Genomic DNA, 26,500 nt, shown 5'->3' on the forward strand with positions numbered 1-26,500 from the left:
TAACCACACACACACACACACACACACACACACACACACACACACACACACACACACACACACACACACACACACACACACACACACACACACAAACAAACAAACAAACATACATACATACACACACAACCCCTGTACAGACAGTACATGAAGTAACACTGCACTGTGATGCATACATTCTACTGAATCTGCCTTGAAAGTCCCAAGTTACAATAACAGTATATACATTTTTTTATGTTTACCATAAAATGACTGAGCTTAAAGGCACGCAGTGCAACTTTTGAGGCTTAAAAATAAACGTTAAATTTCTAGTCTTTTTTACACTTAGTAAGTTTTAATAACTCCATACCATTACATATCGACATTCAAGGAGCTAAGATGAGACGCCGTTGTGTGGTGAGAACTGATAGAAAATCGTAAACAACAACAATCGCCGCCATTTTCCTCCCAAATCTTTATTTATTGGTGCCACCAATAAATAAAGCAGGATTACAGTCAATGGAAAAATGGCCTTTCCCAACCGGCCATTGTTGTTGTGTAAGATTTTCTATCAGTTCTCACCACACAACGACGTCTCATATTTGCTCCTTGAAAGTCAATATGTAATGGTATGGAGGTATTGAAACTTACTATGTGTAAAAAAGACTAGAAATTGAATGTTTATTTTTCGAGTCTCAAGCCTATAAAGTTGCACTGGGTGCCTTTAACAGATTGTATCAGCATAGATCATACTGGTTCATGATAGTTATTACGACTATTCATGACTCCAAATGTTACTGCCATTACATTACAACCCTTTATAAATGCCTTTGGAATGCATTATGGGTAGTGGGTTCATTTGGAGTGTTCCTGAACTTCCTGAACTTTCCATTGAGCTGAAGTTGCCATTAGCAGCACTTCTAATAACTCTAGCCTCAGGGCCAAGGTGCAGCTGGAGATGCTGCTGTTTCTTTAGTGTCATTAAGCATTATGGAGAGGCGATGCAGAGATGCCACCGTCCGCCGAGAGTAATCCAACACGGGCCTTTCTGCTGACGCCACAGCCTGCTCTGGAGAACCCTCTACAGAAAGATGTATCCCGCGTGCAGGCCAGCACACCTACCACTGAACTCACCAAACACACACACACACACACACACACACACCAATGTGTGTAGGCACGAAAGCATTAATGCGCGCGCACACGCACAGGCACACACACACGCACACACACACACGCACACACACACACGCACATACACACACGCACACACACACCTACACACACACACACACACAAACACACACACACACACACAAAGACACACACAGTGCTCGAGCACACACACACATACGTATATCCTTGCAGAGTTTAAAGTCTCTATAAAGGAGAGGAGACCATATTCAGGCACTAACCCACTCAGTCTCTTCTTTCTCCAGCTCTCCTCCTCTCTTCCCCTCCCTATTTTTCTCTCTTTGCTTTGCTAAGCTCATTCAGCATCGGAAGTACCCCGCCTGGACAGCTAAAAGAAGACTTCAGTCCTAAACATTCTATTAATGTCCTCTATGTATTCTCTCTCTCTCTCTCTCTCTTAATGTCCTCTTTGAATTCTCTCTCTCTCTCTCTATCTATCTATCCATCTGTTTATCTTTGCTGTATTGGTCTAGGCTGTCTACAGTGAAATAGACAGACACTGAATGCTGAATTATTTCCTCCTGCTTGGGAAGTCATAATGGTAGAAACATTAAGATTTGCTTTGCAACCACAGCATAGCAACATCGAAAATCTTAATTATTCTTCAGAATCTTGAGAAATGCAATTGAAAGTTTCCCTTAAAGAAGTATGGTGAGAAATTCTGGTTTGAATATCATCACAATCCACTGCTGGGCACTAGACATTTTGAAGAGGTCCCCATTCTGTGTTGTTAGTGCACTGGTGCATAAACAGAAACACCCACACACACACACACACACACAAGGACAGACATAAATGCACGCATGCAGACACACCCACACCCTCACACACAAACACACAAACACGCACCCACACACACGCACACGCACACACACATGCACACACGCAGGCACACACACACGCACACGCACACACACACGCAGCACACACACACACACACACACACACTGTGGACATGCAGAGATACTCACCCTGAGTGGCGATGAAGTGGTTGGATCGATGGTAGCCCTGGAAGAAAGAGAGAGGGGAGAGGGAACACTCTGGGTCTTAGTCACTGATAGAGGAGGTCTTAATCTCTCAAGCCTTGTCTGTCTGTCTGTCTGTCTGTCTGTCTGTCCTCTCCCTGTCTCCAACTCTTCTCTCACTTAATGTCTCTCCTCCTCCTTCTCCTCCTTCTGCTCCCCTTCATCTTCAGGGTCTCTAAGGCACACTCAAACTCTATACCCAGCACCAGAGAGGAGCAATCCTGTCCCATTTCCTGCCTGACCAGCATTCTCAGGCAGGAAGCAGGAAGAAGACGTTCAGACAGCATGTGTCCTCAGACCCAAAATGGCTCCTGTGATCTGCTTCCTGAGCACAGTGTGACAACTGTCATGTTGACTGACATAGTAATGAAGCAACTAGAGAGAAAACAAACGTGGTAAATGGGAGTAAATAAATTAGTAGTATGATTGTGTTCTGTGTTTAGACTCGGACATAGTTATGGTTTAAATTAACTTAAACAACATAAAAGGGAATGAAATCAAGAATGAAACCAAAGGATTGGAACCATCCAGCCTGACCCTAAACCTAACCTTTAGGGATTATTTGGAAATGAGTGGATTCTCCTTTAGCTTGAGTGAGAATGGCAGAAAAAGAATGTGCACACACAACAGCACCTGGCATGGTTGAAGGCAAAGGAGCTGAAAGTTGTTAAAGTATCAGCACTAGTTTATAATGTTTTAGCTAGCATAACATGGCCTCTTTAAATATTTACCAGACATTTCATCTGCACAGACAAAACAATGCATAATCTGACCCTTTTCATCAAGCATCGCTTCCTGTTGCTGTCATCATAACCCTAGGATGACTCGATGACTGGGTTTTCTTTGACATTCTGAATGTCCACAAGTTCATGACAATGACATTTGAACAGTTAGTTTTTCCTTAGTGTTTTATAAAATTACTACACCCATGTTTGGTGCTTCTTACAAAGCATGTCATATCAAGCAAAATAATGCATGGAAGTCAAAGAAAAACAGGGGTTTAGGAGAAAGCACTTAAAGAGCTGCTGCTGAATGGGCTGGGAAGGTAACACAATCCCCCCCCCCCCCACCCCCCCCCCCCCCAGCACCGTTCATAAAATGCCAATGTTTTTTGAAAACATGTTAAAAGACTTTCCAATGCATTTTGTATCTATTGCCTTCTCTGCAGAGCATTCTCTCAATTCTCATTCCTCAGAGGTCTTTATTGTCATCTCACCCCTTAAAGAGTATGTAATGCAGGGAAATGAATGCCAATCTTCATGACCAACACTCGCGGCCATTCACTTTTAGAAACTGAAACCACTGCACATGTGCTCCCAAACTTAGTCTTACTGTTAGAGTGAATACACTCCAGTTGAGCCGAAGGAACGGTGGTTGTTCCGCTGGGAGAACAAACTGCGAACATTCTGCGATCCTCAAACACACATTTGCACAAACTATACAGAAACACGCTGGGCTGGGCTGGCCTTGAGTTGAAGATGCTGTTACCGCGGCAACCTTTTGTTGCACTGCATTGGCAAAGCTCAAACGACACGCAGAGAATAGGACGAGGGTCAGATCTGCTCAGTTGCCACCAAGTAGAGCAGAATAAGCATCGCATAGCTGACATCCACGTTCTATAAACATGAGCACTGTCATTAAAATGGCTGTCTCATTAGATTTTACAGCCTTGTATAATAGATTAATCCTTTGCTCTGTCTCTGCCTCGTAACCCCTAAAAGTTATTGTCCAGCGCTGCTGGTGGCTTTGTTTATAGTTTGCGTCTCTGAATGATTTTCGCCTCAAGCAAATGGCTGTAACATTTGTTCTTGTGAAGACTGATGGAAGTCAGATATAAGTTGGGAGAGGAAGACGGGAAAGCAAAAAGAGACTGCGAGGGAGAGGAAGAGTGGCGATATCTTTTCTGACACCGCGCGCGGCACAAGGCGGCAGAGGAACAGAGAGGACAGTCACTTCACGGCACACTCCGCACGGCACACTGATAAGAAAGCCGTGACTGACAAAGGAATAAAAACACCAAAGTCAACATCACCCGACACATCTCACAGTCACACTGAAGAGGAGTACTAGGGGGAGCAAAGGGGAGGGGAGAGAAAAGGAGAGAAAGAGAGGGAGGGAGGGAGGGATGGAGGGATGGAGAGAGAGAGGGAAGAAAGAGAGGAGATCATAGACGGGCCTGTGTGCCGCCACAGAAAGGATCCATTTGTGCCGCTGCTGAATGAGCAACACACACTATAGCTCAAGGATGGAGAGGCAGGGGGTAGGAAGGAGGGAGAGGTGGAGGGAGGGAGGGAGGGATGGAGCAGAGAGAAGGAGAGAAGAAGAGGTAGAAGGAGAGAAGAAGAAAGAGCAGTGATGTACTTACTTCCCTGTTTATCCGAATCTACAGGGTCCAAAGTGGAGGAGGTGAGGGAGGGGAGTAGAAAAACAGAGAAGACACAGAGACTAGTTAATGTGAGACTACACAGACACACACACACACACGGACACAGGCGCACTCTCACACACACACACATACACACACACCCACACATGCACACACTCACTCATACATGCGCACTCACACACACACACACACACATACCCACACACACCCACACATGCACACACTCACACACACACACACACACACCCACACATGCACACACTCACTCATACATGCGCACAAGCACACTATACACACACACAAATACACACTCGTACCCGCACACGCACACACACACACACACACACACACAGAAGACAGAGGCTAGTTAATATGAGTCTACAGAAAGCTGCAAATGGGGAAAGGCGCCTGAAAAACATGAACACACACACACGCACACGCACACATGCAAGCGCACACACATTCAAGCACACAGATTTACACACACACACCGGCACGCATTCAAGCGCAAACAACCCCAAACGCGCACAGATATATACATACATTGACACAAAATGACAGACAGACACAAAATGCTAAGAAAGACTCAGAAGCTGTTAGTACTTTAAGGCCTTAGAGGGAAAATGAAACAGATTAAAAGCAATTAAAAGGAATGGTAAAGATAAGAGGTAGCCACACTCTATGTGTGGTGGCACTCACAGATACATTACTGAAAGCTGGGCTGTGTCAAGTGTTTTTAAAAATACTTTTAAAATACCACTTGGCCTTAACAAGACAACAAGTCCTAAAGTTTGAACAACGTGGATTGATTGTTCATTTGTGTCACTTTTCTCTCTTGACACGCAGTTCACACACAGACACACACACACACACAAGCACACACAAACACGATTACTATTTTCTCCTAATTTATGTTTAATTCCCTCGTATGAATCAGCATTTGTCCTCCGACTCCTGCCCGTCTCCGTTTACTAATGGCAGCTCACACAGTGGCTCCTTGTGACTGCAGACACACAGAGGGGCACTGAGAGTACCCCAGTGAGAGCACCCTGACGAGGATGCTAAAACTCCTTGCTCACCAGCTAACTGCCAAGAGAGTAAGTCTCTGCTTTCTGGGTCGTTCCTGAAAAAACACTGTATTTTGCCATTTCATTAACACATTGAAAATGTCTTTGAAAATTATATTAACATTTTGTTACATATTTATTATCAAAATAATTCATGGAGTACTACAGTATGAGGTAATTTGGGGGTTGTTCTGAGTTGTTACAATGAACTTACCCACTTATTACCAGGGTACTACACACTTAGTAATGGCCAGTAAAGTGTTACCAGGTGTCTCAGAGTGCATTGATGAAAGTGCCTGTTTTAATTAGACAAATGTGTCTCTTGCTGTTGAAGCGTAAAACGAAAAGGAAACAATTTATCTCTACTGGGATTGATATTATGATGGAAAGCAGGGTACTTTTCCAAATTCATTTATAGGTTAGAAATAAATAGTCACACACAAATATGCTGAAATGTACACTTGACTGGGCAGAATTAATATACTGTGATGAATAGTGGCTGATAAAGTTATTAGTTAAAAGCACTGGTCTCTTTAAAATCTAACTAATTGCACTTATGGATCTGTGTGTGTTTGTGTGTTTGTGTGTTTGTGTGTGTGTGTGTGTGTGTGTGTGTGTGTGTGTGTGTGTGTGTGTGTGTGTGTGTGTGTGTGTGTGTGTGTGTGAGTGTGAGTGTGAGTGTGTGAGTGTGAGTGTGTGTGAGTCTGTGTGTGTGTGTGTGTGTGTGTGTGTGTGTGTGTGTGTGTGCGTGTGTGTGTGTGTGTGTGTGTGTGTGAGGCAACTCAATATTTGAGTAAAAATAGTATAAGTCTTGCCGGAAAGACACCAGCAAACAGAGATGCAGTGACAAACCTCCAGTGATTTCAACAAAGTACTTGAGTGAATGGTGTGCTCTCCAAGAGGATTTGTTCTTAAAAACACACAGAGTACAACTTCACTACTACAGAGATAAACAGAGGCCATACTGACTATGCTTCAGTATTGAAATCATAAACAAAACAAAACCATGATACATCTTTCCCATTTAAAAAACCCCAGTAACAACAAGGATACTGTGATACAGTGTGTTCTGTAAGATGACCCAGCACACTGTGGTTTTATGGGCACATGGAACAAATCGATACCCAAAGAACATGAACCTGGAGAAACTCCTCAGGATGCTCTTAAAGCTCAATCCCCGAACGTTTCAGCATCTGTTTGATGTGAGATTGAACCGCTGTTTTCCTTTCAAAGGGCCTCAGTCGGCTTGCTAATAGCTGGAGTGGATCTTGTGTCAGAGGAACCGAGCAGAGACTTGAGTCCCAGTGGTTCAGAGAGTCGATGGGAGCAGCCGGCTGTCTGTCCGACCACACGCCCAACTGTTCGGATCACATATCCGCCTGCCGTGCTCTCCCTCCCGATAACATCAATCCAGTCTATTTTAATTCTGAAGGATTTGATGCCCCATGCAAGCATGGATTTATCATCCTGATCTGGTATTAAATGCCCTCTGAGTTTATTATTAAAAAAGGGTTGAGGGAGAGGTTGGTTGAGAGGGGAGATGTGTGTGTGTGTTCGGGGAGGGGGGTTGTTCATGTGTGGACTCAAGCAGGCTGGAGCTCACTAATTGGTTGTGATGCATAGGGTTTTCTAGTGAAAATAATAGTTTCTGTGAGGCGGCTGAGGACACACCTGGCAGCCACGAAGACGCCATGCTGGTGAACCAATGGGAGGACACGTCTCATCACACTATTCATGCCTTAGGCAGAACTCCTACAACAACACCTCATGGACGGCCACAGACTGCACACGTGAACATAAATGTTCATTTTTGATGTTCTTCAACATCTCTTTTATCCTCAAACAGCACTCCATAAATAGACACAGATCCAGGTGGGGGAGTCCTACAGAGATGGGTGCCCTAAAACAATAGCTCCTGAATTATGGAGCCAAAATGAAGCATTACTCTTTGTTGTCATTGCTGGGAGGAACACTTGGAAAGCTAGTTTTATATATTTGTTTTCCCTTTTTTGTACAAAGGAACAAAGACATCAACTGATGGACAACTTCTAGCTGTTCCTGGTATGCACGCATACCCCAAAGCACACCCCACTGACCCCAAAGCACACCGCAAAACACAAAACACAAAACACAAAAGCTCCAAAAGACAAAAAGAAAACAAATGAAATAACAAACAACTGCCAAGGTTTTATGAAAAAGGAAGGGGGGGGGGGGGGGGGCACAAATGAGACACGGCCTTCTGGCACTCACGTCAATGTAGTTGGCATTGATGTAGTCTGAGTTGGGGTCTCCAAGCAGTGGATGAAGCTTCACCCTGTGGCGATCATCTAGAATATGAAAAAGGCAGGATGAAAGAAGAGTTAGGAGAAGACTGAGGCGCATGTGTGTGTGTGTGCTCCTCTGCAGAGCTTTTGTAGCGATTCATTTGCTAACGCCCTCTTGCTCTTTTGACTTCTACTTGCAGAAGCAAGACCTCCTGAGGCAAAAGCCCAAAGACTGTTAAAATGAAGGCCGAAAAAGAATCAACGCTGGAATAATCGTGCCATCAGCACAGCTAAAGAACACTCCGCAATCACAAAATGAATAAATAAAACTTTACATAGTCAAGCTGATTTTCCTTACAACATTCTGAGTAAGGAAATCAACCCTTGGAGTTGTGAATAAGAATTGTGAAAAAAACAAGTATTTATCCTTCGACAATTTATATCTTTACACTTTATTATTATACAGTTATTATAACATTATTACAGAACTATTGTGAAAGTGTTAAAAACATATAAACAAAGTAATTATCAAGAATTCCTCTAGTTTCTGTTCCGTACACTTGATGTCTAACCTTACCCATTATTGACAGACTGACAGTGTGACAACAACACACCAGAGAGATTGTTTTTCTCACCTGCTGCTGTAGAAACTTCACAAGGTGAAATCTTACAGAAAATGGCCTATTTGTATTCAACTTCATAGCGCCTCGTAATCGACATCTTATGCAAAGGAAAAATTCTGGGATTCAAAGTCTAGACAAAATGGATGACTTACATCCCATTAAGGTGTCTTGTCTGCCTTTGGTCTTGTCCTTCTTCTTGGTTACGTCCCAGCCCTCGAAAAAACTCTGAAAAGAAAGAATAAAGAATAAGAAAAAATTGATTCTGTTTAATCTAAAATATTTTGTTTGCAGAGGAAAAAGTTTACCATTGTTAAGTTACTACAGTAATCACACTATTATAACGTAGGCAGTGAATTAGCTCCGGTCCCTCTATCATACATCTATCTATCCATCTATCCATCCATCCATCTATACATCAATCCATCCTTCAATCTATCTATACATCCATCCAACTATCCATCCATCCATCCATCTATCTATTTATCTATCTATCCATCCATCCATCCGACTACAAGCCTCTATCCACTGTGTTGCCGTGGCGATTAAACAATGTCAACCCATTCCTTTATCTGACCCACCTTTATCTCTAACCATCTTTCACTCTTGCTCTCTCTCTCTCTCTCTTTCACACACACACACACACACACACACACACACACACACACACACACACACACACACACACACAGACTTATTGCCTGTCCTGTTTCCCACCCCCATCATCCATAAAAGCCATTCTCCTTGAACATGAGCCTCCTCTGTTATTCCTCCTCTCTATACTTTTTGTCAATTCTTCTTCTTCTTCTCCTTCCTCCTCACCCCTGGAACCTCCCCAGAAAGGGAGCTGGAGAACACAGGGAGCCCAGACTGAGCAGGGATTACAACCCGTCTTACAATCCCTTACAATGCAAACACCTACACACACACACACACACACACACACACACACACACACACACAAACACACACACACAAACACACAAACACAAACACAAACACAAACACAAACACAAACACACACACCCACACCCCCACACACACACACCCACACACACACACACACAATTCCAACCCAACATAACACACAACAATCCCAACCCACAATCAACAATCCCATACAATACACCCACACATACACACTCAAAATTCCAACATGGCTTACAATCCCTTACAACACACACACACACACACACACACACACACACACACACACACACACACACACACACACACACACTCACAACTGTCTAATACAGGTGTGTCTCACTGTCTGAAAAGTTATGACTAAGTTATGATAGTATATATGTTACAGTAGGTAAAGATCTTTCACCACCTTACAAAGGCAACTAAATATTTGAGTGAGAATCTATTCGAAGTAAAATCCCTGAGTACACACACACAACAAACCATTGCATCACCACAGCCCGCCTTCAACACTGTGCTCCTATTCAGTGCATATGAAATAACCCATGCGCGCATACACACACACACACACACACACACACACACACACACACACACACACACACACACACACACACACACACACCAAACATTGTCTAATGACACCAGTAGAGGTGTCATTAGACAATGCCTTTCTCGTCTGTGAATGCAGCTGGAGACCTTCACAGAGTTCTACATCTTCATCAAGCATTCCCTCTCAGAGAGACCCACACACACACACACACACACACACACACAAACACACATAGCGTAGCTGCGACCCAGACTAAGTCTCCGCCGCGACTCCGAACTGGGTCACACAGACCGTGAGGCAACCAGCCCAATCATGTTCCAAGAACACTGCGCCCCTAGGAGGCCTGCACTACCAAAGGGAGATGGCTCGGTAAAACTCTGATGGCTGATGTAACGACCTACCCTGCAGTGACAGCTGGCAGAAGTTGGTTAATCACGAGTAAACCACACAGTCGCTCCTTGATACAAACAAGTCATTGGCATTAGAATATGGAGACTGTGAGGAGTAGACTGGTGAAGGGGGATTACAATTGTGTCTTTTGCTGCCATCTCACAGACAGCAAGGACAAACAGTGTGCAATGTTGTGTCTGAAACATGTTGACAAGTTGAAATCCTATTTTTCCAACAGTTCTAATGGAATTACAAAAAGGGGAAAAAGCATTAAGCCTTTACTGGCCATACTCTTTGAGCCTTTGAAAGGCGCCTAGTGATGATACCCGAACGATGACAGGGGGGTAACAGAGATGGATCACTCATCAAGAAGAATTTGGTCAACATCTACTCAACTTAATGCACTGGCGGGCACATTTTGGGGCACAATGAAAGTGAAAGATTAGTTCTTTTTTGTCAAAAAACATTCTGCTGGCTAGTTCATTTCATGCAGCAGTGAGAAGCAGTTTGCTTTGGACAAAAGTGTCTGCGTGATAATTAAACTATAACTATAAGTAGTGTATAACAAGCAAACCTTTTATGGACGGCGCATGGTTGAGCAGACCTTGGATTTCCGAGTGAAATGACACTTTAATTACAAATTAATACATTTTAAAGTGCTTGGACGTGGATGCATTTATATCCGCACATCATGAGACAGAGGTTTTTAAAGGGTGGGTAAACAAATAAAACTGTTCCCTCCAACATGCCAGAACATTTGAAATGTGGCTCTTGGTTGCTAGAAAAACCATCCAGACAGGCCTGAACTTTTCCAAGGTCTCTGGATGAAATACAGCCCACTAAATGTGGACACTTGAAGAAAAAACTTTATAGTAGAATGCTAGTGACATTTGGTAGGCATGGCTAATGGCAATGCTAATATTATAAGCCAGATATTAGAATAACTGATAATATTTCCTGTGTGAATGTTTAATGCAATTAAATGAGGGAGAACCTCTGACTTAAGATGGCTACTAGGGAAATGGCTGTCTGCTTGGCCATCTACCCTGCAGGACACTGCATTATTATTAGAAGCTGTTTTGGTTCTCTGTTCAACGTGTGAATCCCACAGAAGGTCAGGCTTAACTTTGGAGTCATTTAAGACTACTGTAGATGACCTTTCCCCTCGTTCCACATCCAATCGGCCTAACTGGCCCTCACCTCTTCTCAACTACAATCACAGCAAAGCATTGCCCCAGGCTCTCTAAGCAGTTATCGCTTTAGAATCTGATGCTCAACTCTTCCTGTGTGGTGATCCTGTGTCACTTTCAGCAACTTTCATCAGTGTTATCATGACCGCTAGATAAGGCTAAACTTACACATTAGATCTCCAATTACAGGAGAGGTCACCCCTCAATGGCACTGAGCAGTCTATTGCTCTACCCATTGCTATTATCCCACAAGCCCTTTGTTCCTTAGTCCACACACACACACACACACACACACACACACGCTCGCACGCGCACGCACAAACACACACACGCACGCACGCATGCGCACACACACACACACACACACACACACACACACACGCACGCACACACACACACACACACACACACACACACACACACACACACACACACACACACACACACACACACAGACACACAGAGACACAGACACACAGAGACACACACTCACACACACACACACACACACACCAAAGCCTGAACTGTGCCTCTTATTAGCATTCCATGGGGAAATAAAGAGTATGAGGCCCAGTGTCAGAGAAGGCAGTAACTTTTATGACATTTCATCTCTCTCAACTGAGGAGAGCATGCGAATGAGAGATGGGCTCTTAAAGCAGTCATATAGAGAGAACCAGAGGGAGAGGCAGTGAGAGAAGGGGGAAGAGGGGGGAATACAACGAGAACTACACTGATTTTTCTCTTTTTTTTTCTGCAGAATCTGTTTCACCCTTGGGGGACAGTTTAATGAGTCTACAAGCAGAGTTCCAGAGGGCCAACCTCGCGCCAGCAGACAAATTGGAGAGAGAGATGTTTTCGCTCTTTCTCTCTCTTTTTTTTTTGTAAAGCCTCCAGTTTCTTTGGCTGTTTCATTGCAACCTCAGGCACCGCAGGCAGTAAAGTCTGCGATCTACAGAAGTGTGCACTAAAGCCGCCCTCCACGGCTGACTGTCATAAACACACACACACACACACACAGACGCACTGTCAGGTTGGGGGAGAGGAAGTAAACCACTCAAGAGGGGAGAGGATATGATCAGGAGGAGGAGGAGAACTATCAGGAGACTGGGTATCACAAACACATACACACACACACACACACACACACACACACACACACACACACACACACACACACGCACACACACACACACACACACACACACACACAGATAAACACACACATCCATCCATGGTGCATAAGCTGGCATGTTTAAGTTATATTAAAGAGTGTGATCTTCTGTTCTATTTCTGTTATATGCAAACAGACACCAACGAAAGTCGCACACATAATTTCAAACATATCGCTGCATTACTCAGCTCCTCTAAATTGCACTGATAAGGTTAGGCGACACCTCCAAAAAGTCATGAACCATGCTCTAAATTAGCAGTCTGACCATTGTTAGCAGACACAAGATCATGGGTACACTGGCTTCCTGACAGCAGCTGGGAAGTGATGCAGATTTAGCAGCTAATATAGCAGCTACATATAATGTACAGACACAGGTGTTAGCATGCTGGGGACAGATTAACATATTTGGCCAAACACTTTTTTAGAAGTATCTGTGCAGACAGAGAGCTAATCTGTCATAAAGGAAAATGAAAGCTTGCTGAATAATTAAATAATGTTCCCTGTTTGTGTATGCATTTATGTCCATCCGTTTTCAAAAGGGTGAAATGTGGAGAAGAATATACTCCTTCCCACCCAAGCATGGCTGTAATAATAATAACTGGTACACTAATGGGAAACCAACATAAACATCATGTTGGCATGGCAAAATAATTATGTTGAACACAGTTCTGAATTTATACGAGCTAAGAAACAAGTGGCACAATTTTATATTCCATATGCCTTTGTCGCAGATATCCACATCTAATGATGTGCTGTGTGGCACAATTTGTAAAGTATACTAGCTCTGTCAGAGTTATTACTGCTGTGTACATAATTCCCAAGCTACACAACAATGCCTAAGAAAGATCAAATGTTACCAAACCGCATCTGAAGATTTTATTTCTCCACTATTCAGCATGTTCTATGCGCTTCCAACACATGGCATTTTAAAATTCTGGTTGAGAGGGAGCAGGTCGTAAATTTAACCATGAACCTGAAGTAACAAGCGCAGACATTGTCTTTTAAAAGGAAATGTCTGAAAATGATCTTGAAAAATGTAAAGCATCTGTTGCCTTAATTAGCTGAATCAGCAAGAGCCCTGAGCTGATACAGCTGATATGGCTCCCTCAACTGAAATCTCTCACATCTACACCAGAAAATGTAATGAGTCTTTCTATACCTCTCCTGCCTAAGATGTACCCCTGGGGTGAGGATCTCCTGCAAAATTAGTGTTTCCATTGAATGATCCACATTCAAATGACTGCAGTGGTGCATATGTTCAATAGCATAAGTGTGCTCTGAAGGCCTGGAAAATAGGTCACCCTCATTAGGGGGCAAGCTGTGATTATTTTTTACAAATCTCCTCCAGGCCGCCCCTGTGCGTCTTATTCCTCTCTGCAACCTGTGGTGGCGCTGATGAAAGAGCGGCGAATACAAGCGTGACTCTAGATAGTCCTCTGAGGGTGCCATGACCATGGTCAATGTGGTGTGTTTTATCAGGCCAGTAATGATTGATTTTCACACAGACGTCGGCTTCGACTGTCACGCAGCACTACAGCAAAGACGTTTTTAGTGATCAGTGATATCAACCACATCTTGAGATACGTCAATGATATTGACTTAATGTAGTTTTTTCCGGACAAATCTCCATTGCTTATACTCCGGTTCCACTCTGCACTGAGAGCTTCAGAGGAGGCTCCTAAACCCCCCTCCGCCCTATGTGAACCCTGGGCGCGCACTCCGCTCCTCTCACCTCGTACTCCTGCTTGAAGCCGTAGCCCTCGGCCGTCTTCATCTGGTTGATGTGCTGCAGGAGGTCGGCCACACGTACTGCCGGGTGGAGTTGCCCCGTGTGGTAGGGGGAGCCCTTACGCCCACCACACTGTCGCCGCGGAGACCCCCCCAACAGGCTGCTGGACTCGTTCATCGAGCTTCGAGGATCACCTGCAGAGGCACGTGCACACACACACACACAAACACACACACAGATACGGAAACTGAAAAGCTGTTTCATGTGGTCATAAACATTGGAGTCTCTGTGTAAAGAGAATTTTAGCACTTGTGCCGTGTTTAGACTTAATGTCATCTGTTATAAACATCGGTTATAAACACAAGTCCATTGGAATAACAACAGATCTTGAAGCAAAAACCAGTGGTGAAGGGCTAAAGAAAATGTGTATTCAGCATATATACAATTTTGATTTTCGACAGCATGTCAGTCCTTTTTTGTGTATTATGTAATTCATAACTGTCCTACAAAAGATCCTTCTTCCTCTCTCAAGGATACGCTTGCTAACTGGAACTAGACGTCCTTGAAGGCTAAGCCAATGAGAAGGTTATTCAGGTTATTCACTCACACACACTCACACTCACACTCACACTCACACTCACACTCACACACACGCTCACACTCACACAGTCACACACACACACACACATTCCTATTAAATAAAAAAAGTAAGTCTTTTCTTGGAGTCTATGACCTATTCAGCAGCCTTGGACTCAGACACCTATAATACAATTATATATGATTTCTGTATAATTTCTGTGGCCACATTTTGCTTTTCTTCTTGTTCTTCTTTTCCTTGTTCACTTGTTCTCAGGATTCCAGAAAAATAATATAGCTGTGAGAGAGAGAGATATATCTAGCTGATCAGGCATAGGTATGGCTTGCTGCAGAGGTGGACAAGGAGATTGTGGGTGGCTATGAGAGGTTAACGGTGCTCCACGCACTCGAAGTGGAGTACTGGGAAATATATATATATATATATATAAAGAGGTCTTGCTATGGGTCAGTTGCCACTTGTTGTAGTGGCTGATCCCATTATGGCCAAACAAAGTGCAGCCAGTCCAGGGAGACAGGGTTAAGTGAGCCAGAGAGGTGGGCACTCTAGCCAATGGGGCCAGCATGCGCTTAGAGCAACAGGGTTGTTGCTTGGTGTGTGTGTGTGTGTGTGTGTGTGTGTGTGTGTGTGTGTGTGTGTCAGTGTGTCAGTGTATTTCTATGCATGTCTGTTTGCATGTTTTGTGCATTCTTGGGTGTGCTTGGGAGAGAGCAGTATATGTCAATGCTAGTGTATAAACTAGTGCGATTATATGAAACAGGTCACTCAGTGTGTGAGTGTGTGTGGGTCTGTGTGTGTGCATGTGCGTGCATGAGCGTGTCTTACTGCGCGTGCTGCATGTGTGCGCGTCCATGAAGGACAGGGCCATGCGCTCGTCCTCCTGCAGCGTGCTCTGGTCGGTGAAGCTGCGCTCCATGGAGCCCATCATATGGTTCTTCTCCTGACGGTAGGTGATGGGGGTCTTATTCATGGTGCCTGGCTTCCTACTGTCCCCACAGGGAGAGAGAGAGAGAGAGAGAGAGAGAGAGATTGAGAGAGAGAGAGTGTGAAAAGAGAAAGAGAGTGTGAGAGAGAGAGGGAGAGAGAGAAAGAGAGGGAGTGAGGGAGAGAAATAGAGGGAGTGAGGGAAAGAAACAGAGGGAGGGAGGGGAAGACAGACAGGAAGAGGGACAAAGAGAAAAGACATAAAGAGAGAGAGAGAGACAGAAAGAGAGAGCGAGAGAAATCAGAGAAAAAAAAGGAAAAAGAATGAAGAAATAGTAGAGGAAGGGATGAAGCGCGTGACAGGGAGGCAGTAAAAGAAAGGAGAGAGGCCGTGAGGATGAAGGGAGAAGCAGTGAGGCGGAGAGGACGATGGACAGAGGAGGGGAGGGAGGTCAGATGAGACAGGTGCATGAGAACCGCAGAGGGAAGGTCAGAAAAGAAATGTAAGGATGAAGGAGAAAAAGGACAAAATGAGAGAAAGAGAATTTGATGTGAGAATGAAAGAGACAAATGAGAAAAAAGAAGAACAAGAGAGAGGGAGAGCGAAAGATGAGAATAAGTAAAGATAAAAGAGAGAGAAACCGTTGATCAGGGAAGGGGACGAAGACGAGACCAAAAATGGAAGACATTTATTCAACGGCAGCTGGCAGCTGTTTATCGGGAGCAAAAAAATGGCGGAAAAGCATGAGGATGTGTGACTGCAATGGAAGAGAAGGGAACGGCTCACTTACGGATAATAAGAGTAAGAGTAGTAGTCTCTTCTGGACAATGCAAGCGAGGGCGAGGAGGGAGACACAAAGAGAAAGAGATAGAGAGAGAGAGAGGGAGAGAGATAGAGAGAAAGAGAGAGAGTGAAAGGGAGAGAGGGAGGGAGAAAAAGAAGAGGAGTCATGAGATGAGCGCATCGCCAGGGGCATTGATTAAGAGTGGAAATGTCAAACAGTGAGAGGGCGAGAGAGCGAGAGAGCGAGAGAGCAGGAGAGACGCACGCGGTGTGCCACAAAGCCATCACACGCTCTGCACACTGGAACAGCCAGCGACAGCAAGCAGAAGGAGGTGTGTGGCGCTAATCAAATAGACTGCCTTTTTCTGATGCATGAGCCCTATGGAGTCCAGCCAGCGTGGAGAGAAGAAGGAACAGTCATCTGATTTGCAGCCAGTGGCTTAGCAGTGTAAATGTGTGTGTGTGTGTGTGTGTGTGTGTGTGTGTGTGTGTGTGTGTGTGTGTGTGTGTGTGTGTGTGTGTGTGTGTGTATGTTTGTGTGTGTTATTATGGAGCACTCCAAACTACAGGAGTGCCCTCCATGTGTTAACCACACTAAATCCTATCCCTAACATTAAACACATCATCGGATCCCATTAGCACCTGATTTGGAGCTGTGTTAGGATTGGGCTTTTGCAAATCTGGCTGCCGAATGGAGATTTGCTGAGAGATGAGCCTGAAGGCTCCCCCATTGAGAGTGGCATCGCTGAGCAGAAGATTGGGGACTCTGGATCTCGTCTCTGCCAGACCGTCTCGAAATCACACTCTAATTGAACTCTCAAACAGAACTGGTGACATAACTGAACCTTACATGACACAACCACATCCCTTTTGACCCACATGTTCAAGGGCAAGAAAGCCACAAAATGTAACAAAATGAAATGTGCTCTCATCTCCACTCATGTCCCCCTCACAACATTCTGCACATGATTTGCACATGATCTTCATAAATGCTTCGGTTATAAAATATGCTCATGGCCCCATGTCATCTACACTAGTAATCTCTCTGCATTAGACAATAGCCAAACACTACCAAAATAGTCATCTATACTGTAGCCATCTCTCTACAAAGACAATAGCCAAACACTTCCAAAATAGTAATCTATACTGTACCAATATATCTACATAGACAATAGCCAAACACTGCCCAAACAGTCATCTACACTGTAGCAATCTCTCTACATAGACAATAGCCAAACACTGCCCAAACAGTCATCTATACTGTAGCAATCTCTCTACATACACATTAGCCAGACACTGCCCAAACAGTTATCTTTATTGTAAATCTAGACCTGGCAGAGCAGGGATGGCATTAAGACCCCATTCAACAGATGATATGGAGATTCCATTATAGGGTGTGTGTTGTGAAGGTCAGAGTTCCCTCGGGCACACAGGCACCCTCATTGTTAATGGTCACTGGGGTGGGTGAAGACCCCCCCCCCCCTCACCCTAACCCCCTACCCCATGAGAACGGCTGGGTTAATTACCTCCGAAAGCACACCTTTTTCCTCTCAATTATCCACTCATTTATGGGTCGCGCCAGAGCCCGTCGAGCGTAATTAGGTAAGTAATTGAATTGCATCCCTCTCTTAATGAAATATTTCACACTCAGATAATCTCCGTAGATGAAAGAGCTCGCCGCCATCGCTCTGGTGTGGAGTGAGTGAGAAGAGAGCGCTGAAGGGGGGAACAGCAGCCCTGGCCACCAATGTTAAAGACATGGTGATTAAAAAACAAGACAAGTGGACTGCTTCAGAGTGTGGTACAGGCACTCAGAGCGGTTGACTTCAAACTTTATATTATCCTTCGTTCCTAACACCTCCAGCACTCCAACATTGCAACACTCATTTACTGAGAACTCTCTTCAGTAAGAATGGCTAAAATTAGCACTTAGTGCTTACCGCAAGGTCTCCAGACTTACAGACTAATTGTTGTTCCTTAATTGTAAGTTGTTTTGGATAAAAGAGTCTGCCAAATGGATGAATGCAATAAAGAAATGTAACAACCACATTAACAGTCGATGCATAAAGCTAAGAGCTCAAATGTCACTCTGGATAGCTGAAACAGGAGCAACTATGAGAGCTGTGCTTAAGAATGAATGTATTCATGTAGGTATGAAAGTGTGTGTGTGTGTGTGTGTGTGTGTGTGTGTGTGTGTGTGTGTGTGTGTGTGTGTGTGTGTGTGTGTGTGTGTGTGTGTGTGTGTGTGTGTGTTTGCATGCATGTATGTACAGCTGTCTGTCTGTCTGCTGTTACAGGTTGCCTCCATGTCTTTTCTGGCCGTATAGGAAAAGGTAGTGGGAGTGGTCGGAGCTCACCCTTTCTTTATTATGATGATGATGGCGCCCAGCAGCAGGATGAGCACCACCAAGCCCCCGGCACACACCCCCAGGATCAGGCCCATCTCCTCGGAGTGCTGGGACACCTCCAGGGCCCGCCGGTGGTCTTTACACGCAGCTGTTAAATAAACACACACACACACACACACACACACACACACACACACACACACACACAAAAACAGAGAGAGAGAGAGAGAGAAACTGACATGAGATAACATAAAGAAACTGTATGAGAGACAAGCAGATACAAAGAAAAAAGAAAGAGTGAGAGAACAAAGAGTGAGTGAGAGACCTACAGAGGGAGTAAGAGAAAGTCAGAGAAAGATAGAGAGACCGATACACAGAGAGGGAGTGAGAGAGAAAGAGAGAGTAGCAGAAAGATACATTTGAAGGGAGACAGAGAATAAAGACATAAACACCACCACAACCACAACAACAACAAAAATGTGCTGAGATTCTCAGAATGACAGCCAAGGAGCAAACACATGTAAACAAACCCAGGGCTGAAGTGAAGAGACCTATGATGCAGAGCTAAAGAGAATGGAAAGCTAGGAGAGGGAGAGTAGAAGGGAGAGTCGGGACGAAGCCAGAGGCAGACACAGGCCGCTGAGAAATGTATGAAGAGAAGGTTCAAAGCTGCAAGCTTTATAAAAGCCAGATGCAATGGAAGGGGTAGCCATTGGAGAAAGTCAAAAAGTTATTGAGGGCCTTTATGTCTCAATATATACTTTTGTGTAGTTTTTTTATTCACACCATCTTTCACATGTTATTCCCTTATATATTCTACACTATTGTTGGAATGTATGGGTGAGTGTGTGTGTGTGTGTGTGTGTGTGTGTCTGCATGTGTGTGTGTGTGTCTCTGTGTGTGTAATATTCATTAGACACTGGGCGGGGTAGAAGGTGAGTGTGGTCATGCAAGAGGTCCACATCACTTAGCCTTTTTCCAGCAAAGCAACGTGGAGCTGTGTGGAGGAAACTCCTCTGCATCTGTGCTTTCGTTGCCCTTCTACCTGCTCTCTTCCATGGAAGGGAGGAACCCACCCCTGAAGACTGCTGGTGAATAACTCAAGTCAATGGATGACGTCTTCTCTCCAGATGCTAGTATTGGCAGGGGGACCAAAAACGTGGCCTTGATGCAAAGCGGAGAAAAATCCTTTGATTTGAACGGGCCCTTCCAATGTTCGGAGGTGCAATGCACATCGGGGTCCACTTTCTTGTCAGGATTTATTTTCCGATACTGCCTGGCTGACTACACATGATCCCTTAGCAAGGGACCTACCATGATCACTTGCATATCACGGAAAAACAAAAACTCCAGGCAATGACAGACAAACAACAAAAGCCACATGACACGCATTACCATCTTCTCCTATTGTTGTTTCACCTCGATGCAGCCAAACTGAGTTTGAATCACAATCTCCAGGTACCCGGGTGACTCTGTAGAAGACTGGAATCAGTACTCTGCTTATTACAGTAACTGCTGCTTATTCTAGCCCATTGCACGATGCCCTACACTTATGCAAATGTGCCCGGGGAGGTGGGCTCCTTTGTCTCGTCACCGGAGGCCTCTGATCCACTTTATGGAGGTTCGAAAGCTCTGAGCTGAGGGCTCTGGGCTCCGGGCTTTGGGCTGCGTGTGTGTGTGTGTGTCTGTGTGTGTGTGTTTGTGTGTGTCTGTGTGTGCATGTGAGTGTGTGTGTGTCGGGGGGACTGGCATGGCCTGAAATGCAGAGTTCGGCCTCGCTATTCCTCCTGCGCAGGAGGAGAAAAGTCAGCGCTGGCCTGGGGAAATGGGCCCGGATCGGGGCGATGCAGAAGGCCACAGCTAAAAATAGAGGGAGAGGGGTGAGGGAAGAATGGATCTGGGGCAAGATGGAAGGAGGTGAAAGAGAGAGAGAAGGAGGAGAGAGAGACAGAGAGAGAGAGAGAGAGAGAGAGAGAGAGAAAGCTTCACAACCCCCTCCCCCCCCCCCTCCGCCCCCCATCTACAAATAACCCAGGGCATTAATTCACTGATTTTAAAGTCAGTCACCGCATATCTGAAGAAGTGCAGACAGAGAGCCAGCACAATGCTGGAGATTGATATGGGGTGAATAAACAAATAAACTTTCCATATATGATCTCACTGGGACCAGACTAACCACAAATGACTTATATCAGGGCCATGCATGTCTTACCATCTACCTGCATATGACATGTAATCACATGTTTATCATTGGATGGCTGTTTATTTTATATTTAAGTATATGGAGACAAATTACAAATGTATTGAGGTAAAATTTCAGTCACTGTTCGATATATTGCAACCTGCACTAAATTAAGTCACATTGCAGTACTGTCAAAGTTAATTTGGGTACAAAATGATGTCACCAGTGGAACACTCAGCCATATAGCGGGGCTAATTCTCTATCAATGTGTCCCAATACACAAAAACAATTGGCTTGGTGCTGTACTCTCCATTGGTGTACCTTGCCTATGCCTATGTATATTACTTCTTCTATATGCAAAAATGTTGGACTAACTTTTTCAAACAATTTATAGGTTTATGATCACTCTCTCTCTCTCTCTCTCTCTCTCTCTCTCTCTCTCTCTCTCTCACACACACTCTCTCAACACACACACACACACACACACACACACACACACACACACACACACACACACACACACACACACACACACACACACTATATACCATATACTACACACACATTCTACACACCACAACTTTCACTTGAAGTTTACTCGATAAATGCAGCCCTCAAGGTCCCCTCTGTCTATTCACATTCAGTACTTCCTCGAAATGAAACTTCTCAAAAAGACTTCAAAGGCTTTGGCAGAGCACACAGCATTCTAAGTGCAGTCCTAATCTTCATAAGCACAAATCATTTCTACAGAGAGGGCAGACAAACGCAGTATTTATTTATTTATTTATATGTTCTTTTGCTTCAATGAAAGATGTGAACGACGTAAGCACTGACAGGTAAGGTTCAAAATTTTCATTAAACCGTTCCACGGCTCAGACAGATATTATCACCGTCTCTGGAATATCAATTATGCCAAACATAGGCATGAAATTCAGCCCAGAATTAAAAGGAATACTGGTTTAAGGCCTGCCAATGAAAGCTGGTATAAAAAAAAAATGGAGTCTATTGTTGTGTGAAAATGGAGCGTTAATTGGACTATCATCTGGAGGCTGAAATGTAAAAGCAAACATGTCTACCTTAACCAAAGCCCTTTTCATGCTATTCCTTTTTCTGAAAGAGGTCAGTGGACGATAAGCACTCTGCTATATTGTACAGCAGCTTTGGTATTATTTAGAATATGGGTGGAAGACTGTCAGTATTGTATCCATTTGTCCTTTTTCCATTTTTGTTTTGTTAATCAATTTCCTTGTGTTTATTTACCAGTCATATTACATTAATTTCCCTTAGCTGATTCTTCTGGCCTTTCCCTTAACATCCTTGACATTAAACCCGTAATGCTACTTCTTGCTTTCTTTCTTTATAGCTTTTACAGCCCTTCCAGTCAGGACACACAAACACATGGATCTGAAAGTGGAGAGTGGACAGTGACAGGGAGTAACGGGAGAAAAAACGGTTCTGAGCGAGAAAGAAAGCGGAATATACTGAGGATAAGTAAGAGAGACAGACAGAGAGAAAAGGAGACACATTAAAAAAAGAAATGTTAAAAAAGAGAAAAGGACACAAAGAGACACAGGGAGAGACCGAAAAGGAAAGCAGGACACAGAGACAGAGAGAGAGAGAGAGAGAGAGAGAGAGAGAAGAGAAGAGAGAGGAAGGGAGGACAGAAGCAGCATGAGACTCCATTTTAAGCGAGTGGGCGATTAATCAGGCCCAAAATGAGTTCTGTGCACTGAGCGAGGAGGGGAAAGACAAGGAGAGACAGCCTCCCTAAAATGGTTGCTGCTCACAACTTTTTTTTTTTTTGCTGGGGGCGTTCTGCTTGAGAGAAGCTCATCTATTTGACTATTCTAGCCCAAATCAAGGCCTTTCCCTGGGCGCATGCAACAGCACACTGTGGCAACTCAGTGCACCCACACTGGCAGGGCACAGGCTCCGTACATGCTTCGTTTCCCAGATGAGGGATCTGAGCTCGCTCAATCAAAGGAAAGAGGGGCCTCAACTGTCATCCGGATCACATTTCACATTTCATGCCCTATGACTTCCTTTGTGTTTGAGCAACAGAGATTGAGAGAATGAGGAAGGTAAGGAGGGAGGGAGAGTGTGTGTGTGTGTGTGTGTGTGTGTGTGTGTGTGTGTGTGTGTGTGTGTGTGTGTGTGTGTGTGTGTGTAAGAGAGAGAGAGAAAGAGTGAGAGATTTTAAATGACAGAGATCACAGGGGTGGAGAGAGATGAGGTAGACAGAGAGGATGACGGGGAGAGAGGTTAGGAAGAAAGAAAGAATGAATGAAAGAAAGAAAAAAGAAAGAGAGGGAGAGAGTGAGTGAGAAAGGAAGTGGGAGAGAAAGACAGAGAGAGCAGAAGAGAGAGAGAGAGAGAAAGAGAAGAAGAGAGAGAGGTATGAAGAGAGTGAGAGAAAGAGTGAGAGAGAGAGAGAGTGAGAGCGAGAGATAGAGGAAGAGAGGGAGAGATAGAGTAAGTGAGAAAGAGAGGGAGAGAGAGACAGTGAGATAGGAACAGAGTGAGAGAGAGGCAGATATGGGGTGAGCTCAGGTGAAGTGGATGGAGGACTCTTATTGATGGGCACAGGTGGCTCCGTCAGTGCTGGTTTGATGTGGATGGCCCTTGTTTGGCCCGGACGGTTGGAGGCTGATCTCTGAAACATCTCATCATGTCCTGCTCACTCCACTGGCCCCTGTCTGACTGGAGGAGCCCCCCTCTCGAACAGCAGCTTTGATTTGGCACGCTCTCCCCTCAGAAAAATACCAACATGATGAAAGCCTGACCTCTCCCCTCTCTCCACAAAGCTCAAAGCCAAGAAGAGCTCCAAGTTGTCATCAGAGATACCGATCACCTCCCACGGCTGAGAGAGGGGGGGGGAAAAAACAACATAAAAGAAAAAGAAAAAGGGACGTATTTGTGTGCCGGGTCATCGTATCCGGGGGGAGAGCAGAGCTCGAGAGGGGCTTGTGGTCCAGGCAGGGCTCAGATATGTGGATTAGCCGTTCACCCGTGCCTGTCTGCACTGGGGCTTCTGTTGAACAGACTCCTGGGAGTTTGATAGGACATCCATGGACGCTCGCTCCTGCTATTGGCCTTCAGGGCATGGGTGTATGTTTAGGCACAGTAAAGCAGAGAAGGAATATAGCTGGGGAAGGGGCTGAGGGTGTATGTGTTTGTGTGTGTGAGAAAGAGAGAGCTCAGAGGTCAGTGTTACCTTTGCGGGCAATGCGGACACAGTTGATCCTGGTATCCTACAAGGGAAAGACAGAGCGAGAGAGAGATTAGAAAGAGATTTTACGGATGATGACAAGGGGAACAATGTGGCAGAACATGAGATTACACGGTGGAAAGGTCAGCAAGTTATATAGAGCTGAGACAACAGAGGCGCGCACAAACACACACACACACACACACATACACACACACACACACACACACACACACACACACACACAGACACACACACAAGCTTTCAAGTCTGTAAAACACTTTATGACAAATGTTAGGTCTGAAGGCAATATTAAACTATAGCAACATACGTAGATAACAGTAAAAGAAAAATACATAGTTTTTGCAATCATATATCAATATGATGAGTCATGCTTGTAGAAAACAAATCACAATAGCCCTGAAAAAAAAATGCTTTCTACCTCCCCACAACTACTATTAACACCCAAGAATGTGGATGTAACTGAAGCGAATACCAGGAACATTATAATACCAAGGGTATCTTAATTGCTGTTATAATAAAAAGCAGCTCACAATAATAAAAAAACAAGACTGAAGCCAGGACCACTTGGAAAAAGACAAAGATAAAGAGTGAAAGAACTGAAATGGAGAGAGAGAGTGTGCCCCCCCGCCCCCCCCCCCCCAGTCCAATAGCACACAGATACCAAATAGGAATTAATTTGGATATGACTTCTGTGGGTGTAATGAAAAGGACCTCTGTCAGATGAGTCTGATGACATACCAGACCATAATCCAGTTCTGGCCTGTCGCTTCAATGACGGGATGCATTATCAAATGAAGATTTACAGATGGTAATTCAGGAATTATAGAACAATTATGCAAATCTACCCATCCGTAAAAGAGAGAGAGGCCCTCACTCTATCTGCAGCTAAATTGACTTTTTTTTTTAATTGAAAAGCCATTGCAAGCAGACTTTCCTCGCAAACCCAGCCTTTAACAAAAGATTCCCTGCAGAATCCACTGTCAGGGACATTCAAGGTCAAATGCACGGACACACGCAAATACCTGCACACTTATATTCACGTACCCATATAAATCCTTCACCTAAATATAGCATAAACCTGACAAACACACACACATATTAAAAGACTTCACACACATACACACACAAGTCCTTTCTGTAACACGAAGGCATTTCACCAAGGCCATTCCCAGCTTAAAGACGGTGTCCATTTTATCACCTCCAGCAGGCATGGTTGAGAAGCAGGCATAGGACATGAATCCTATATAAGCCGTACACACGGGCACAGGGAGAGGAATGACTGATGAATGCCACCCCTGATTGCACATGCTAAAATCCACACACATACGCACACACACAGACACACGCACACACATACGCACGCACACACATACGCACGCACATTTTTGAACACATACACATACCCAAACATAGACACACATTTACCAACACAATTTCATACACAAATACACACACACACACACACACACACACACACACACACACACACACATACACACAAACACACACACACACACACAAACATCCCCCCTAGCGAGCCTGACACGCAATTCTGTGCAGCACACGCCGACACACCAGTGCGACTATCAGCCCACAGAGCCTGGCACCCCTTTGATCAGCCGAAGGCTGCTGCCACAGCTTAGTGTGTCTTACTCAAACTCAATCAACTCTGCGGTGACGGTCATGCCAGACTCCTGCAGGAGGGAGATCTGTCAGGCCAGCCCGGGCTGCACTCATGAATCACGGAGCAGCATGTGTAACCGGAGGAGCCTATTTGGGAACCTATTTGGGTGCGCGTTCCGCTTATGACGGATGACAAAATGAGGGGGAGATGGGGGAGCAGGGTGCTGAGACTGTGCTGTCGGTGCATGTTTTTGTTGTTGCATCTGTGATGTTACGCAAATTAAAAATGGACACTCTACTCTACTATTAAGGGAGGA

General features: G+C 44.6%; 1 protein-coding gene across 2 annotated transcripts in view; it reads right to left on the reverse strand.

The window, feature by feature from the left end:
* The window catches only part of ptprub (protein tyrosine phosphatase receptor type Ub), a gene marked incomplete at both ends in the record, with an annotated part of 213,314 nt that overhangs the window by 22,511 nt on the left and 164,303 nt on the right, over nucleotides 1-26,500 (reverse strand). The window contains 8 exons of one of the 2 annotated variants that reach the window (XM_080857650.1): nucleotides 2,145-2,181; nucleotides 7,902-7,978; nucleotides 8,691-8,763; nucleotides 14,499-14,689; nucleotides 15,916-16,073; nucleotides 16,806-16,835; nucleotides 19,156-19,294; nucleotides 24,543-24,579. In XM_080857650.1, coding sequence (XP_080713776.1) covers nucleotides 2,145-2,181; nucleotides 7,902-7,978; nucleotides 8,691-8,763; nucleotides 14,499-14,689; nucleotides 15,916-16,073; nucleotides 16,806-16,835; nucleotides 19,156-19,294; nucleotides 24,543-24,579 — 742 coding nt within the window. Of the gene's footprint in view, nucleotides 1-2,144; nucleotides 2,182-7,901; nucleotides 7,979-8,690; nucleotides 8,764-14,498; nucleotides 14,690-15,915; nucleotides 16,077-16,805; nucleotides 16,836-19,155; nucleotides 19,295-24,542; nucleotides 24,580-26,500 lie in introns of both variants that reach the window. The other variant, XM_080857651.1, reaches the window with a different exon arrangement.

This window comes from Sprattus sprattus (genome assembly GCF_963457725.1).
Source record: "Sprattus sprattus genome assembly, chromosome: 19".
In the NCBI taxonomy this organism is placed as follows: domain Eukaryota; kingdom Metazoa; phylum Chordata; class Actinopteri; order Clupeiformes; family Clupeidae; genus Sprattus; species Sprattus sprattus.